General features: G+C 41.2%; 1 protein-coding gene across 1 annotated transcript in view; it reads left to right on the top strand.

Moving 5' to 3' along the window:
- Window positions 1-17,996, top strand: part of Ush2a (usherin) — a 665,632-nt gene that overhangs the window by 367,464 nt on the left and 280,172 nt on the right. The window contains exons 35-36 of the mRNA XM_055609194.1: window positions 11,376-11,527; window positions 17,735-17,897. Coding sequence (XP_055465169.1) covers window positions 11,376-11,527; window positions 17,735-17,897 — 315 coding nt within the window. The remainder of the gene's footprint in view (window positions 1-11,375; window positions 11,528-17,734; window positions 17,898-17,996) is intronic.

Genomic DNA, 17,996 nt, shown 5'->3' with positions numbered 1-17,996 from the left:
CTATTAATATTACAGAAACCATTTTTATAAAAAAAAAAAAAACCTCATTGTTGAAAACTGAAATGGCTTCTGTAAGTATAACCAGAAAGAATAAAACAAAACAAAAACCTTGCAGTTTTACTAGATTGTCTCATGTTTATCATGAATTAAGCTTTTAGCAAATGCAATAGCTATAGTTGAGGTAATGGAGAGAGTTATAGTAATTACAGGGAGTCATTTTTCTCTGCCATTGAAGCTACTCCTGTATGTTTTCAACTTTTTTAACAAAAATAAATGATGTCTATAGGATACTATATTAAGCAGCCAGAGTTCTTGTCACGCTTGTGACTCCACAAAGAAATCTGTCTAGTCTTCAGGTGTCAGTGAAATGTTGCTGATCTGTGCTGACTGGCTGCCACCCAGCTACCTGGTTTGCATAGGACACTTCCTTCTTCCCAGTTTGCTAGTTGTCGCTTGAACTTCTCCTGCCCTGCTTGTCTAGGGGAAAACATGTTCTCATTTTGAGCATCTTCACTTGTCATATTCTGTGCTCTTGCAAAGTAGTTTTTAAATATATTCAATAAGCAAGAGATAAAGAATATTTGCTAAGACTTTTATGATATCATAATGTGTTTAATCATAGTAGAATTTTCTACACTTTCATAGTGGGGCAATGATTAAAGGGGCTTTAGAAATTGCTCAGAGTTAAGATCATGTGCTACTCTTCCAGCGATCCTGAGTTCATTTGTCAGCCCCAGTGTTGGTCAGCTCACAACCACCTATAAGTTTAGCTCGAGGGGTCCTTTCACACACACACACATACACACACACACACACACACACACACACACACGCACACAAAGTAAATCTTGTAAGAACGTTTTAAAGGACTACTTTTCATGACTCTTCTTCCCTTTTTCCAGATTCTCCATTGTTTCCTTTCATTGACTGGTAATGGAGAGGTATCATCTGGTTCCCCAAACCACTCTGGCCTCTGCCTGTTTTCATGGGTCCTGCATATCCCCTACATTCCTGAAGAACCAACTTCATATCATGTAGCCTGGTGGCCAGGTGACCCCCAGCTGCTTCGACCCACCTATATGTCACTCGTCCCTTTGGGACTTAGTTTCACTTTTGTGTATTAACGTAAAGCCCAACAACATGAGGAGTCTCGGAAGTGAGATGGCCATGTTATTCTGGGGATCTCACTGAATTTTACAAGGCGAGGTTAACATCCCTTTTTCTCCCTGCCTTTTCCTATAGAATCCCAATTCATCTGTATAGGTTAGCCACAGTGAAGCCATACTATCCTTCTTTCAGTATAAGCATTCTCACTACTCTTGACTACATAATCTTTTCATTTTGTTTCGTTTTGTTTTGTTGGTTTTTGAGACAGGGTTTCTCTGCATAACCCTGGCTGTCCTGGACTTGCTTTGTAGACCAGGATGGCCTCAAACTCACAGAGATCCACCTGCCTCTACTTCCCTGAGTGCTGGGATCACAGGCGTATACCACATGATGTTTTCAATGTCTTCTTCATGACAGTTACGCCCTGTGCCCTGGACTTAATGTTCTTTAATTACCCGACTGACACTCCCACCAGATGCCCAAAACTGCTGATCATTTACTTCCTTCCTGTAGAAAGCCTGAAAAGAATTCATGTCTCTTGGTTTATGCAATTGTATATTGTAAGACCTGCCATTATAGGCCTCACCTCATGGTAGTGAGGAAATATTTTGAAGTGCTGTTGATTGCTGTTTCTCAAACTTGCCTAATTACTAGAACCTTGTTGGTGATACCGATTTAAGAATCTGATTCTTAGGCTCACCCAGGCTTGTTGACAGGTGAAGACTAGACTAGGATGCTGGTAAATGTTAATAAACTTTCCTCACTTCGCTTTTTCCTTGGGACACTGTGTTAGTTACGTGGGTCCTTGTTGCAACACAATACCTCATGAAAGACGCTTTTGAGAAAAGACTTTATTTTGAATCACAGTCCAGAGGAATAATTCTTCATGGTGGCCAACAGAGTCATGATGATGGGAGCTTGAGGGAGCCGGAGGATGGCCACACTCGCTTTCCTTTCTCTTTTTATCTAGACTGGCACTCCAGCCCATGAAAAAATTCCACCCAAACTTAAGGTGATTCTACCCACCTCCATTAAGCCATTCTAGGTAACTTCTCACAGGCAAGCCCAGATGCTACACTGATGTCTGTAACTCTTTACAGCACAGAGTCCCCTCCTGGAGGAGAGCCCATCATGTTGACAGTGGCAGTGAACCACCCAGGTCCCTATTGTGACCTTCAAAGGTTTCTATCCCATCTGACACTCAGCATGTCCAGTTTGGCTTCACACCCCATCCCCTGTCTCTCATCATGCCCTCCCTTTCATGTCATACTCCTCAAAATGGACACCACCCACTTGTACCAGCCCAAACCCTTGGATTTTACCCTGCTCATCCTTGACTCCATTGCATCCTCTGATTCCTCTTGTAGGGAAGTCAAAGAAAGCTTGAATTGTCTATTGTATACACACTCAAGAGCAGAGAGAGAGAATGGATGGAGGTCGCCTGATAGTGTGCAGCTCACTCTCTCTATTCCATCCAAAGCCTAGCCTATTGAATAGTGTCACCCACATTCATGGTGGAGCTTCCCACAGCAATTAGCTCAATTAAGGAACTCCCCATAGACATGCCCACAGGGCAATACAATCTACCATTCCTCAAGGAGGTTCTTTTCATAGGAGATCAAGATTAAGCCAAGTTGACAATTAAAACTGACAAAACACACACACACACACACACACACACACACATCAAAATAGCTGTGATCATTGAGCAAGAATGTAACAATCTAGGGCTGTACTTGTTTCTGAAGACTTATACAGAATACCATGATGTGGAGGACTCTGGCAGGAAATCAAAGGAAGAAACTATGGCAAAAAACTCACGTGGGCTCATGTTTATCTAGCTTTCTTATCCAGCCCAGGAATACCTACCTAGGGAATGGTGTCACCCACAATGGGCTGAGCCTTTACACATCATTTAACAGTCAAAACAAGCATTCACAAGACATGCCCTCGGGCCACTCCAATCAGGACAATCCCTGAGCTGAGACCCTCTTCTCTGGCGACTACAGACTATGTCGAGTTGACAGTTAAAGTTAACTATGATAATACTCTAATTCCTGAAATTAGCCCATGAAATTTATAATATCCCCATGTACAGATGTAGAAAATTGGATTAATAAGAATTAAACAATTTAATTACTCAAAGTCAAGACAGCTAATTAAGGAGGAATGGGCTATGAAAAAAAATCTCTGAATGGCAAAAATTCATAGTCTTATTCCTTAATCTGTCTCTAGCTTTTGCACACTTGTCCTTAACATAAGGTTCTGACCAGAGATATTAAAATAAAAGTGAAAGTTTTACTCATTCACTCTTAATCTCATAAGGGAAAAATTCAGATGTTTTCGTAGGTCTGTTGTTATTTTCTCTGGTATTAAAGAAGTAATTGTGTGTTTTCTTAAAGTTTCATTCTGAAATAACTATTTGAATGGCCAAATATAATTCTTCTTTCCCTCAGTTAGTGTTCAGTTTTAACAGGTACAACGGATTCCAGAATTCAGTGAGCCACTTAGGGAAACTGCTTGACAGTTTGGAGCAAACCTTGGTTAACTTTTATGAAACACCTCCCATCAATTTGTCAGGTAGAATCTCCCAAGCACAGCCTTTTTTAGATTCTGTCGATGCCATTTTTAGGCAAGCACAAGAGTAATAAGGCATTCCTCCGCGGTGTGAGAGCCTCTCTCTCTCTCTTCCTTTTTAATTGAAGGATCAAGTATTCACACAGGGAGATATCTGCCACACTCAATAAGCCTCGGGACCTTGGGGGCAGCGTGCAGTTGATGTTCTTATTGCCAAGCCTCACTGACAAAAAACAAACAAATGGGTTTGGAGCGTCGATATTCACTGTGCGTGCTGTTTTTATGGTGCACGGACACAGTGTTGTTTAATTCTTACAGTAAACATAATTCTTCAGTGTAAATAGAGATACCCTGTATTAAATTTACATTGTATTGTATTGAATTTCCTTGCTTACATATGACAACCTATTGAGCACCTTAGGAAATACAATTTGACATGGCATGATGAAGAGGCAGGAAGATATATACCCCAGTGGCTATGCTTTACAGGCAATTATGATTCAGCTTGCCTGCTAAATTAAACACCTTAAAAATTCTATCATCATGGAAACAGATGACAAACTCCAAAGTGCTCCACATTAACCGGCCAATGAAAATTAAGTATTCATTTTGCAAGTTTTCATTGAATAGCAGAGTGTGTGGAACTGGATTAAATATCCCAGTTTTCTCTCTCTCTTTCTCTCTCTCTCTCTCTCTCTCTCTCTCTCTCTCTCTCTCTGTGTGTGTGTGTGTGTGTGTGTGTGTATCTGGTGTGTGTGTGTATGAATACACTCATAGATAGGCAAACTATAATTCAGTTTTGATTGGATATCTTGCTGATTAGTGCCCCAAATGGTTAATCAAGAAAAGGCTCAAAGAATCTGATGAAAATGACAGTGGTGTGTTTCCTATTCTTTTGCCTTTCAGTGTCCACACACTGCTCTCCTCTATGCCTTCAAGGCTGTAGAAGAAATAGATACACAGAATTCATGATGTAGGATGCTGTGTGTTCTATATAAGGCCTGACTATGCTGGGACCAACATGTAGCCAAGCTACCTTTCAGCTGTAAGATATCACTGTGTTGCTGAAATTTATCCCAGATGTGGTATCCCCTCTGTAGTGGGAACAGAACTCACTGGCATGTCCATGCACTTGCCCTTTCTACCATACTGCTGTCTTCGAACCCATGAGACAGCAAAAAAAAGAAGAGAATGAGGGGAGTAGAGTCTCAGAGTTTCTGCCCTGGCACCCTTCCTGCTGGGCTCTGAACTCTGGGCCTGGGTTCATCTACAAAATGCTAAACTCCATCCACGAACCTTTTCTGTAATGCTGGATCATCCTCCAAGTTCCAGAACCTGGTATCATCTTTTCCACTTATAGATAGAAGTACATTGCCTGCCCCTTGCCCTGATGAGGGCGGTCTGCTGGGAGTCTTGGCCATTAGTAGGAAGGGATGGGTTTCAATCACTTTCTGGCTCCTCCAGCCCCCACTCTCAGCTCTGTAAATGATCCCTTAGTTAGAGTTACTTCAGCTGTTCACTTGCATTGCGAACTGTTGGACGTTTAATTGATTCTTAAATCTCATTTGATCTACCTTTAGCATATTTGTGGGGTGGAGCGAGGAGAGCTGCAGAAGTGCATTTCAGCAGCTTTCTTTCATTCTAGGAGCAGTAAACAATAAGTAAAAGTTAAAATTGTTAAACCTTGTCTCGTTTAGAGCACCTGTGTCTTAAAAGCAAAGGAGGACCCACATTCAAAGGCTCTGGACGCAGGTCATTCGCTGACATTTGCATCTTAACCGACTTGCTGACATCCCAAGGAACGGTTTCTGCTTCTTATTGTGGAGTCTCCGTTGGTTCTAGTCTGAATGTCTGTCCACTCTGTTCCACAGGCATTTCTTTCAACAGATTTACACACACAGCACGTGTCGCCGTCTATCTTCTTGGTTATAGTGTCCATTTGTGAAGGCAGCAATCAGCGCTTTGGTGCTGCTCCTCCGTTCCCTGCGTGTAGACCAATGCCTGCCCCACCGTAGGCACCCCAGGGCGGTTACCCACAAACACCAAACGATGCAAAACCTTACAGATTTTTAAAAGTATGCTCTATAAGGCCTAACTCAGCATCACATTTGTTTGGTTCTTTCTGCGCATGGTTGAGGGAAGGGAGCTCCGGTGTGCACACACCATAGCCCTTCACAGCCTCCAGCAGTGAGGAAGGGGAAGCTCGGCCTTTGAACACAGAGATTTTGGAGATGCTGACAGTCTCCTGTTTAACTTGAGTTGTGATTATATAATCAAAAAAGTAGTTAAAGCTGTCTTTCCCTTGGGGAGAATCACAAGTCCTCTTCAAGTGTGCTGTTGCCATATTCCTGTTTTAGTTCCAGCTACTTGCTTCATATTCGTGGAAAAAAATAGCCTTAACATTTGTTATCAATGTATCTTTTGTGTCTCACTTTTCCTCACTTCCAATGTCTTCCTCCTCCACTTGATTTTATATGTGATTTTGGATTTTTGGTATTTTTTTTTTTTAGTCCCTTCATCTTGCCCAAGTCAGTACAAATTCAGAAAAGCATCAGTGATTGTCTTAGATATTTAAGGCTTCAACCTCCTTTCAAATTATTGTTTTATGTTACCCTTTGACTACACCAATGAGAAGACAATACTGATAGAAACAAGATATCAATAGTGAACATCACACTTCCTTCCCTTGTGCAGTGGGAACTTACTGCACGAACTCTGGGAGCAGCTTCCTGAGACACAGGTTTTATGTATCCTATTTTTGATGGGATAGCTAACTGTAACTAATGCATCCCTATGGGAGCATCTACTCTAAGAGACTTAGCCATGCTGGGATCTTCATCTGGAGCCACTGCTCCTAGTGCCTAACTCCACCTGCCATTTGTTGGTTGTCTAGATTTCTTGCAGCACTTACCATTTTTCCCTAAGTCTTGATTGGCTCATTATTCAATTATACCCATGCCTAACTCTCTTCTTATATAAGAACAGATTCTATTTCTTATTCTTTCTGTCCTTCAAAATACCAAAGACACTACAATAAATGTTAATGTTTTCAATGGGCCCATTTTGACCATGTTTAGGATCATAATCTACACACCTCATGAGCCTCATGTCTGCCCCAGGATAATCCACCAGTTTAATATGTGTTGCTCTAAGCAGTTTTTATAACTTCATTTTGTGCTTTGGCTATCACACATGTGCCTCAATGCATTTTGATTACTCTCACATCCAACCTATCTTAGCCCCTTAAAATCCCCACTTAAAAGTCCCTTTCCAAGATTCATGTCTTTTTTGTTTGTTTTGAGACCACCAAAGTTTCAGCAATGCCACAGGTTTGAAATTATCCACTGGAGCCCAGTGAGCTCACTACGTGTGTATATTTTTTTTTAAAAAAAGAGTTGATGTTTTAAGAAGTGTTCAGCTTCCCCCCAGACCATTCACACACATCCAGCATCCTAGTTAAGGAAGGAAAACATCTCTTTAGGGAGAGTTTGAAATGTCCACTACTTTGTATTAGCACGTCATTATCAGTTTAGAAACCTGAGCTCTGATGAAGTTTAAATCATCAAATTAATACACATTTTTATTGCTTCCTATAACTATTTTTTAATTTGCCTTTTCAATGATTCTTACTTTATTTTATTTCTATCAAAAAGTCTCCTACTAAAAACAGCAGTTATAAAATCTGCCTATATAACTTGATGCAAACTAAAAATGTTCTAGGAAGAAGCCCTTCCCATGCTTTTATAAGCAACCTACATGAAGCTTACTTAATCACTAAAAAAACAGACACAAAATTAGAAGAATTAGGTAAAATAGAAAGAGGACAAAACATGATGAACAGGATCAAAATTCATTACAAACATTTGTTGAAAAGTCATAATGAAGCCCATTATTATATATAATTAATGCATGATAATAAAATATTTAAAAATTAAGAACATCCTCCCAATAGAATGTTCTTTCCAAATGATACTTTTTATTGTCTACTATTTTACTAGGAACCTGCCCTTAGCACCATAATTCAGGGCATGATGGGTCATGGCCTAGCACAGCCTAGATGGGGGAGATGCCTAAGGTTGCCACAGTCTCTGTGAGTAGGAAACAGTTTTAGAAGAACCATGACAACATCCCACTTTGCCTTGATTTGAAACCTGGTGCTTTGCTGGTAAGATTTGGACCACAACACAGAATATGCAGAGACATAAATACTATGAGCCTTACCTGACCCAATTGGGCCTGGCTTCCATGGTCCAATTCCCAACTCTGAGAGGGGACGGTGGCTTCTTTCTGTTGCTTGGGGCAGGCATGATGGGTCACTGACCGCATATGGCATGGTCAGATAGCAGTTTGGAACCTCTCCCTCCTTGTCTGTAGTATATAGAATAGCTTATGACACATGCAGACTCCTAAGTGGCCGTGATCTTCGCGTGTTCTGAGATGATGTTAAAATTGCCAAGGTGACCATGGAAATGGAGTGGAGAGAAATTTGAAATGGAGTCAACTGGTAGAGAAAGTATGAAGATGTCAGGAAGGATTTGTAGAGAAACCTTAGTCACCCAGTAGGCATAGCACTACCATCGTCTTTTAGCCTCTCCTGCAGGTGCTGTCAGGTGTAGTTTATCTCTAGAACACAGGGTAACTTGTGTGTGTGTGTGTGTGTGTGTGTGTGTGTGTGTGTGTGTGTGTGAATATGTGCATGAATATGTAGGAACACTTGTACACTAAAGTTAGACTGCAGCCTCACCCACTCCATGTCACACCTGGATACTAACATTTCTGCATAGTTGGATTAACTGTCAAAATGCTCGATTTTTATCCCAGCTCATCTGCCTCATGCCCATTTTTCTGGAAGCCCTTCTCTCGACATATGTCATTGCTACCTGGTTTCCTGGCATAGATTTCTAGGCTTGACTCACTGGAGTCAGGAAGAAAAAAAAATAGAGGAGAGGGCAGAAGAGAAGGGGAGGGGAGAAGAGGGGAGAGGAGGGGAAAGGAGAGGATCTGTCGCTGTCACTGAAGAGGATGGAGAACTCAAAAGATAAGCCAAAAACTGGCGATCTGGGACTGGAAAGTGATGCTTAGGACAAAAGCTTAGGAGTTCCTGGTGGGCCCCCAGGAGTCACTAAATTAGAGAATGGCTTCCTCATTGACCACAACCACATCTTAACTCTTGCCAAAATGATTCACTTATACTCTTTGGGAGAAAACAAGTGAGTACTTAGACTTTAGTGCAAAAATCAAGAGTGGTTAAGATTTTAAAGTTCATCCTAAGGAATTTCAGTTACTTATATCTACAGTTTATTTTTGTAAAATATCTTACCTCCAATATCTTACCTTACATCTCATGACAGGTGAGATGCTGTGCACAGAATCCTAGTGAAAAAAAAAAATTCTCTGCTCTGCAGTTATTTAAGAAGAGGGAAATGTTGATTGAGTGTTTTCTACTTCTGTGGGAAAAGCAGGCAAGGTCTGGCTTCTCTTTAAGAGTGTCTGAAACACACATAGGGTTACAGGAGGGGTTGAGGGATTAAATGATTGTTTTCCCAAAGTTCCTAACACACTACAACTTTTTTGTCATTCTATTACTGTGGTCCTGTTTCACTCTTCTTCCCTTGATTTTCTTTGGATTTACTAGCTGTTCTCTGTCCTTGTTTCACTTGGCAGAGAGGAAGTCATGGGTGCCTTGTTAAGTAGCATTACATTTATTAGTGTTCCACAGAGAGTCACACTAGATGCCAAGGAAAATGGGTGTTAGCAGAGGCAGGTTCCCATGTGTATTTTTGCAGCCAGAAAAGATACATGGTGAGAAAACAATGACTTCATCCTCAAAACATAGGAATTGAGGAAACCCACCCCACAAAATTCAACTATAAAAAGTAATCTTCAAGAAGAATAAAGGGGTCATTGCAAGAACTATATTAAAATCCTTACTTATTTAAAAATCTTAGATAATTTCAATGAAAGTGAAAGTGTGCTAGATATCAAGCCAGAGGATATTATATGTAATGTATTGTTCATTTGCTGAATCATTGGTGTATTTAGATGCTAGGGATTGAACACGGGGGATTATGCAACACGCACACACATTTGAAAAAATAAAGAAGCTGTGTCATCAATATGTCAGTCCAAAGGTCAATGAAGGTTCTTATGAAATGAGTAGGAGACAAACTGCTGTGAGGAGGTCTAGATGAGCAATTTCCTCCCTGGACAGAGGGGTACCAGAAGAAAAGAGCCCTGGTATTGTGTCTCCAGGAGGAACATTATTGGCAACAGGTGAAGGTTGGGTTTATTCTGCAGATATTTACCAAATTGGCCATAAACCTCAACATCAGGATCCTGGAAACCAGCCTTGAGTGACTTCCTCTCTACCGTTGGCTTTGCTAGATTCCGTCTTTAAAGTGTGCTCTTTTTAAATAACGTTTTCCTAGCTGTGTTTTCAGGTTAAAGATATCTCTTCTTTCAAGGGCTGTAAACTATTACTCTGTATTAGATGCTGATTACTTTAATACACTGCATGTGCCTGCATTTGCCCTGTCGATATTCATTCTGTGCCCACTGCATTTGAAGCATGGTTCTGAGCTATGGAAATAAGCAGGTGAGGAAGAGCCGTGCTTTCCTACAGGGTCCCACAGTCTTCTGGGGGAACCAGGCAATTAAACAAGGCACAGTAACACCACAATGGAGCGAATGGTTCAAAGGTGCGATGGGACTGTATTGCTGTATTGTGAGCTAGCTGTGAGCATCCAACTACCGCCATGTGACAATGGGACACTTAGCCTGATTCCTGGGACCATATTCAAGAAGAAATTTGGGGAATTAGTCCCACATTTATAACAGCCCGGGCCTAACAGTTAGACTCATGTTTCCCAGGGTGTAAGGGAAGTAAGTTTGTAGGGCTGATTTTTCTAGTGAACTTGATTGCACTGGCTCGTATGTTCTTTTTCATAAGAACATTTTGCTTGAATAAACAGAGCCTTTGTATTTGATGGCCCCTCCAATTTCTCCCACTTCTAATAATTTTGTAGAATGTACATGGCTGCTCTAACCCAGTTGTGAACATAACTGGACAATCTGAGCAGGGTTTAGCTCGTGGCTGAGTTCATGTTGGAGAAAATGTGTAGTCAAATCACGTAGGCTCAGAGGGGGCTTGCTTGCTGTGTGACCTTGTGTGACTCACATCAGCTCCATTCCTCAGTTTCTTCATTTGTAAAGGAGGGATAATGATACAACCCTTTCATTTAGGCAAGCTGTGAAGGAAGGGTTAGGACATGAGCATGTGTCCCCTTCGACCGTTGACAGCTAGATGCCAAGTGATGCGTAGTGCAGTAGCCAGTAAGGTCTCTTTGTATTCAAAGAACCTGCCAAGGACGTTTTTGGAATACATATAACTATAAGCATCATATGTCCACTTCCTCTTTCTTGTCCGGGGACTCGTGTGCTGGCACTTCATGTGGCTTCCAACAAGACTTTCTGTAGAGCGGGTGGTTCTATCGCACTCTCTGTGCTATGGAGCCTAACAACGGGGTGTGTAAAGCAAGGCACATCTTACCCTTTGAGAAGAGCAGCATCGAGAGGAGCTGGGTGGGCAACTGACCCCATGACTCCAGAAAAGCACACCGGGAAATATGTGCTTTCCTAGCTACTGGCTGTTGTGTTGTGGCCACCCTGAAAGCTGATTTTTGTCTTCCCAGGTGTTATCATAACTTATGGGTTGTATCTAGATGACGCTCTAATTCACAATTCTTCAGAACTCAGCTGCCATGCCTATGGATTTGATCCTGGGAGCTTACACACCTTCAGAGTCCAAGCATGTACGGCCAAGGGTTGTGCTCTCGGCCCACTGGTAAGTGTGTGAATTGATATTCTGGGATGGGTTAGCTACCGAGTGATGTGAGGGATCGAGGGAGAAGTAAGAGCCTGGGAAGCACGAGGGGAGGTTTTCCTTACAGTAAGGTTCATTTAAGAGTTGTTTTAGGTCGATGTACATTTCAAGGCTGAGCACATACCTGGGGGAAGGAAACATATATTCTTGAATAAACAATAAGTTGGATGCTTTAATAGACATACATATAATTATGCCTGCTTTGATGATAAACAAAAGGTACATGTTTTTCTTCTTAATGATACCCCATTAACTACATTTGTGATTAAAAAATGAATATTGAAAACTGAAATTCCCACAGTACTCCCTCCTAGATGGCTGCCCAACAGGCAGATTAATCAGTTAAAAGATTGAACTTACTTCATCTCTTAGGATAAAGTATTTTTATTTCATGAATCTGCTGTAGCTTTATAAGAATGATATTTAAATTTTTATTACTATCTGCTTTTGATGCCCACATTTTAGAAGCCTATAATGTGTATCTCTGTTTCATTGCATGAAAAAGGATTATCCTTTGTGTTTCAACATCGTTTTCCACATACAGATATTACTGTATGCTCACCACAGACCAGCATAGCATTCTTCAGTTTGAAAATAATACACTACACTTTATGCATTTCTCTTGATTAAATAGGTTTAGCTTCACTTAAAAAAGGAGAGAAATACTCATTAGTTATAGGTATATTTGACAATGTTTGCTAATTCACTATCATTTTAATGGACTGTCTTCATTGCATAGTATATTATATAAATATTACCACAAAAAAAAAAAAACAGTTCCTTAACTTAATTTGTACTTCTTTTGGATCATACCTCCTGTTCAGAGATTGGTCACTTTCCAAGAAGCTAAAGCCACACACTGCTGAGACTGAGCTGGAGTCCTGATTGCTGTCAAGCATTTATAGTACAGACCCTTCTGATGGATACTTACCCTTAAAAGCTGCAATGGAAGGGGGCCAGAACTTCTCCACTCAGAGAGAGAAAGATTGAGTGAGGGAAAGAGAGAAAGAGACTGAGAGAGAGAGAATGGAGACAAAGGAATACTTTCTATGACCTTAAAATTTGCGCTTCTCACCAGCGTGAACTGGGAATTGTACTGCTACCTGCCCCACCTCATCTCCAAGCTATTCTAAAAACTTTAAACCAGGGGACACAGTTATCGACCTGTGTCCTGAACAGATGGCAGGCAACGTTAACCTCAGGAAATCAAATACCACAGGCCCTGATAGGAAGGGAAAGGAAAATTGGGTTGTAAAATCAACCCTGCCAGGTCCCCTCCATTCCAGTCTCCAAGCTGACTTGGCGCACACACCGCCTCCTTCGCTTGCTCCTTTTCTCTCTCCTGTTCAGCCCATCCCTAACTAATGATTTCTACATTTTGGAGACAGAAAGAAAATTCTGTGTTTTTTAAAACGTCTTTTGCAAATTCATTAGGATCGTTACCCATACATGCAAAGCAACACTACTCAGCATGCCCTTAGACAAATGTGCTTCAGTCTTAAGTGTGGCGTCACAGACACACAAATGAGTCATAAAATTAAAAAAAAAATGTACAGATTTGGAAAAATGGGGGTTTTAAAAATAAGTCATTTGTGCATCAATTCCACGTTCTCACTACTTTGATGCAGTAAGAATTTGACGGCTCAATTTATTTTGTTATCACAGCCTGACCAAAGGGAGCGATTTGGGGTGATTAAGACAGAATTGCTCTAGTCCCATTTAATTCCCCTGTGTTTTTTTCTGTTATTGTCAATTTAAAGAACATATTTGACTTTTGAAGGATTCGTAATATTAAAAAAAAAAATACCTAAGAGGCTGAAGAGATGGCTCTCAGCTTAAGAGCAGAGGTTCTAAACTTGTGGGTCATGACCCTTTTGGGGGTCAAATGACCCTTTCACAGGGGTCTCCTGAGACCATTGGAAAACACACAGATGTTTATGTTATAATTCAAACAGTAGCAGCCAAAAAAAATTATGGGCAGGGGTCACCACAGCATGAGGAAGTGCATTAAAGGGTCAAAGCCTAGGAAGGTTCAGAACCGGTGATGTAAAGGCAGCTGCTGTTCTTGCAGAGGACCTCAGTTTGATTTCCAACACCCTCATTATGCTGTCACAACTTCCTGAGACCTCAGGTCCAGAGAAACCAACATCTTTTGGCTTCTGTGGACTCCTGTATTCACATGACCCCACACAGAAACACATACCAACATATAATTGAAACTAATAAATCTTTCAAGAAAAATAAAACATGTCTGGTTTTCTGAAGACTTTAGAAGACACAGGGGAAGCCACTATATACCCACTATTTCAGGCTCGTGCAAAAGCTCACTTGGTATGAATCCTTGGATTTCCCAACACTGTTTATCTCTGAAAGGTTAGTGTGAAATATTACTTACCTAAGAGTCTTAGGAATAAGAATTTTATTTTGTTATGGTTTTATTCAATCTTTATTCTTTTTCTTATTATCATTTATTTCATTTTATTCAATTTGTATCCCCTTCCTCATCTCCTCCCATTCCTACCCTCCCTCCCTCTTCTCAGTCTATGCCCCTCCCCTAGTCCACTGATAGGGGAAGTCCTCTTCCCATTCTATTTAACCCTAGCCTATCAGGTCTCATCAGGACTGGCTGCATTGTCTTCCTATGTGGCCTGGCAAGGCTATAACCCCCCATCCCCCACCCCCCTACACACACATCCAAGGGGAGGTGATCAGAGAGCCTGTTAGTGAGTTCATTACAGGGACAGCTCCTGCTCCACTTCCTAGGGACCCCACTTGGATACTGAGTCTACGGGGTACATCTGAACCAGAGTTTTAGGTCCTCTCCATGCATTGTCCTTGGATAGGGTATCAGTCTCTTTTCTAGTTCTCACTATATACCTGCAAAATTAAATTTCTAAGTAATATTCCATTGTGTAAATGTGCCAAAATTTCTGTATTCATTCCTCAGTTAAGGGACATTTGGGTTGTTTCTGGATTCTGGCTATTCTGAATAGAACTGCTATGAACATGGTTGAGCAAATATCCTTGTTGTATAGTTGAGCATGTTTTGGATATATGCCTAGGAGTGGTATGACTGGATCTTGAGGAAGCACTATTCCTGATTTTCTCAGAAAGCGCCAGATTGATTTCCAGAGTGGTTGTACAAGGTTACATTCCCACCATTAATGGAGGAGGGTTCCCCTTTCTCCACATCCTCTCCAGCAGGTGCTGTCATTTGAGTTTTTGATCTTAGCCATTCTGATGGGTGTGAGGTGAAATCTCAGGGTTCTGATTTGCATCTCTCTGAGGACATTTCTTTTAAGTGTTTCTCTGCCATTCAATATTCCTCTATTAAGAATTCTATGTTTAGCTCTGTACCCCATTTTTAAATTGGATTACTTGGTTTGTTGGTGTTTAACTTCTTAAGTTCTTAAGAGTTTTATTAAACCATGGAAGCTCACTCTCCAAGTAGGTTCCCTAGTAATGGGAACAGGGACTGTCTCTGACATGAACTCAGTGGCTGGCTCTTTGATCACCTCCCCCTGAGGGGGAAGCAGCCTTGCCAGTCCACAGAGGAAGACAATACAGCCAGTCCTGATAAGACCTGATAGGCTAGGGTCTGAGGGAAGGGGAGAAGAACCTCCTCTATCAGTGGACTTGGGGAATGGCATGGGAGGAGATGAGCGAGGGAGGGTAGGATTAGGAGGGAATGAGGGAGAGGGCTACAGCTGAGATACAAAGTGAATAAAGTGTAATTAATAAAAAATAAATAAATTTTAAAAGAATCCTAAATAAACTAGAGTTAAAAAGTTTTAAAAAAAGGAAATTTTGTTGATTTTTTTTGTTTTCACACATATTTGTTCTTAAATTTATTTTTAATTTCAAAGAAAAAATTTTAGGGTTAAAGCTTAGCCAACTTCTACCCTCCCAAAGGACTTTTTTATTAATTTTTAAAGCAACATAGATATTTAAGAAGAAAAAAAAATTACAGAAACAACAAACAACCAACCAAAAATGTCCTCCTTGTCAGAGGTATAGCTGTCAAATTTAGTGTAGAGTAAAAGTCAGAGTGTTTATCCAAACACTGAAGGAAACCTAAGAAAATGTTTATCTTGAATTAACCAAGTATTTGAAGAGAATAATATAATTGTCTGGAGTTATCATTAGTTATTCAATTTTTCAGTGTCATTTTGTCTGGAACTCTTCTAAACCCCTTTCTGTACAATGATTGGAATTGCACACATCGGCACAGTTAAAGTAGCAGCATTATTATAAAACATTAAAGTGATTAATTGAGTTTTTCCAACTGGCTTTTTATTGCTTTTTTTCTACATAGCTGTTTGTAACTGAATCAAGGTTTGAGCAGAAAGCTCAGCCCCCAAGAACCCAGAGCCCTTCTCTGATAAAGATAAAACACCTGTGACCTCACACTTATTAAAAACTAACACTCAGTCTTTTTCACATTTATTTCATAATTGGAGAAATGTATTCACCTTAACAAATAAAGCCTTCATAATTGAGAATATTTGCCTGCCACGGGAGCTCGTGTTTGATCTTCTTGTGAGGCGTGAATGAGCCTGTTTGTTCTGTGGAAGTAAGGCCAGGGCTAGGAGCATGATCAGTTGACAAAGCGCTAGAACTTCTGATAGCCCGACCTCAGCTCTTGGGAGACAGAGTCAGGAAGACAGATGACTAGTGCACTCCAATGAGCAAGCCTAGCCTATAGATGGGTTCTCGGCCAGTGAGAGATGCTGTCTAAAAAACAAAATGGGTAGCTCTTTCAGAGCAGCACCTCTAGTTACCGTCTGGCCCCTACATACAATGTACATGCATAGGCATTCACCTGTACATACATGTACAAACACACACACACACACACATACACACAAAGAATTAGGTGAAAATTACTTGCATATTCAGTAAACTTCAAAAGGTGAAATATGGACCATTGAGCTCAATTTACTGAGTTCTAGCCAGCTATGAAAAGATAATAAAAAGACTGCGAGCCCTTTCTACTTTCCTGCCAACAACTGCATCTTTCTTTGGACTCTTGGGCCCTTTCTTATCCTTGTCCAATTTAAGGCTCACTTTCCTGTCAGAGTCCTTCTTTTGAAGCGAGTAGTTTCCACATAAGCAGGTCAGCAGCACGCCACCTTCTCCCGTGACTATTTCTTGGTGAGATTGGCTATGGCACACTCATTTCTTGATGCCAGCATGATGCTGTCAGTGCAAAATGCAGCTTCACTCCACAGGGAGCAAAGGCAGCTTATTCTGAGCTAACTGTGAATGAGTGTGACCCAACACTGTGGATTCTGATTGCCCTGGGTGACATGTTAAATGTAGATAGAAATGGTTTCATGAACATTTTGCGGTCGCAGAACTAAAGAATACGTAAGTTATGTAAGTGAGCAGTGAGTCCATGCCCTCATCACATACGTTGGTGGGAATGTTAGGCAGGCAGGCTACAGAGAAGTCAGGGTCGTTGCTGTGGGTCCTGATGGCATCCTTGGCTTTTGGATTTGTGGAGGCCATTTGTCTGCACAAAGTTTGTTCCAAAGATGTTAGGCTCTGGATTTGCAGCCTCCCAACACCTGAGAAACACAAGAAGCCCTTGTCAGTCATTTGGGCTTGTGAACATAGATATAGCTTCCTCAGGGAACCCCAGCTGGAGGTGCCATCTTTTCATACAAGAGAGGAACACAGCTCAGAGCACACACAAGAGGAAGAGGGAGAGGGAGAAAAGAAAAGAGAGGAAAGCAGAGGGGAAGTGGGAGGAGTAGCAAGAAAAGGGAGGGGAGAGAAGGCTTCAGGTGGCTTTTTCACAAACCAAGAGCCCAGCCTTCCATAGGAAATCGGCCTTAGGATAACAGACAGCGTGTATCTCTTTCTTTACGATCACTTAGGAATTGTTAAGCAGCTCTGAACAGTCTATAGCTGTGCCCAGCTGTGGGCGGTGAGCCAGTCAACATCCTCGGGAAACCACAAGCCGCTGTCTTAGTCAGGAAATGGAAGTCTAAGATTTCCCAACAAGGTGTGCTTTGATCCTGCTGACAAAGGCTGTATTCGGACTAGATGTTAATGTCACAATGGTTTGCTTCACAGCAAGAAGATTCTTTGAAGAAATAGGCTCAAACCAAAGCATGCACTTACTTTATTTGCAAACAAAATAAATCCTTTTTCTACTCACAGGTAGAAAATCGAACTCTAGAAGTCCCTCCTGAAGGCATGCTCAACGTGTTTGTGAAAACGGAGGGATCCCGGGAAGCCTATGTGAGGTGGGAAGCACCTCCTCACCCTAACGGGCGCTTAACCTACTCAGTCCTTCTTACCGGAAGTTTCTATGCAGATCGAGGTAAATGGCCTATAGTTCTTATGCCTTAAAAAGAAAAGGAACTACTGTGAGAGTGTGTGTGTGTGTGTGTGTGTGTGTGTGTGTGTGTGTGTGTGTGTG

The sequence above is a fragment of the Psammomys obesus genome, unplaced genomic scaffold (assembly GCF_907164565.1).
Source record: "Psammomys obesus unplaced genomic scaffold, mPsaObe1.curated_primary_1811, whole genome shotgun sequence".
NCBI lineage: Eukaryota > Metazoa > Chordata > Mammalia > Rodentia > Muridae > Psammomys > Psammomys obesus.
This window is presented reverse-complemented; position numbering and strand designations above follow the sequence as displayed.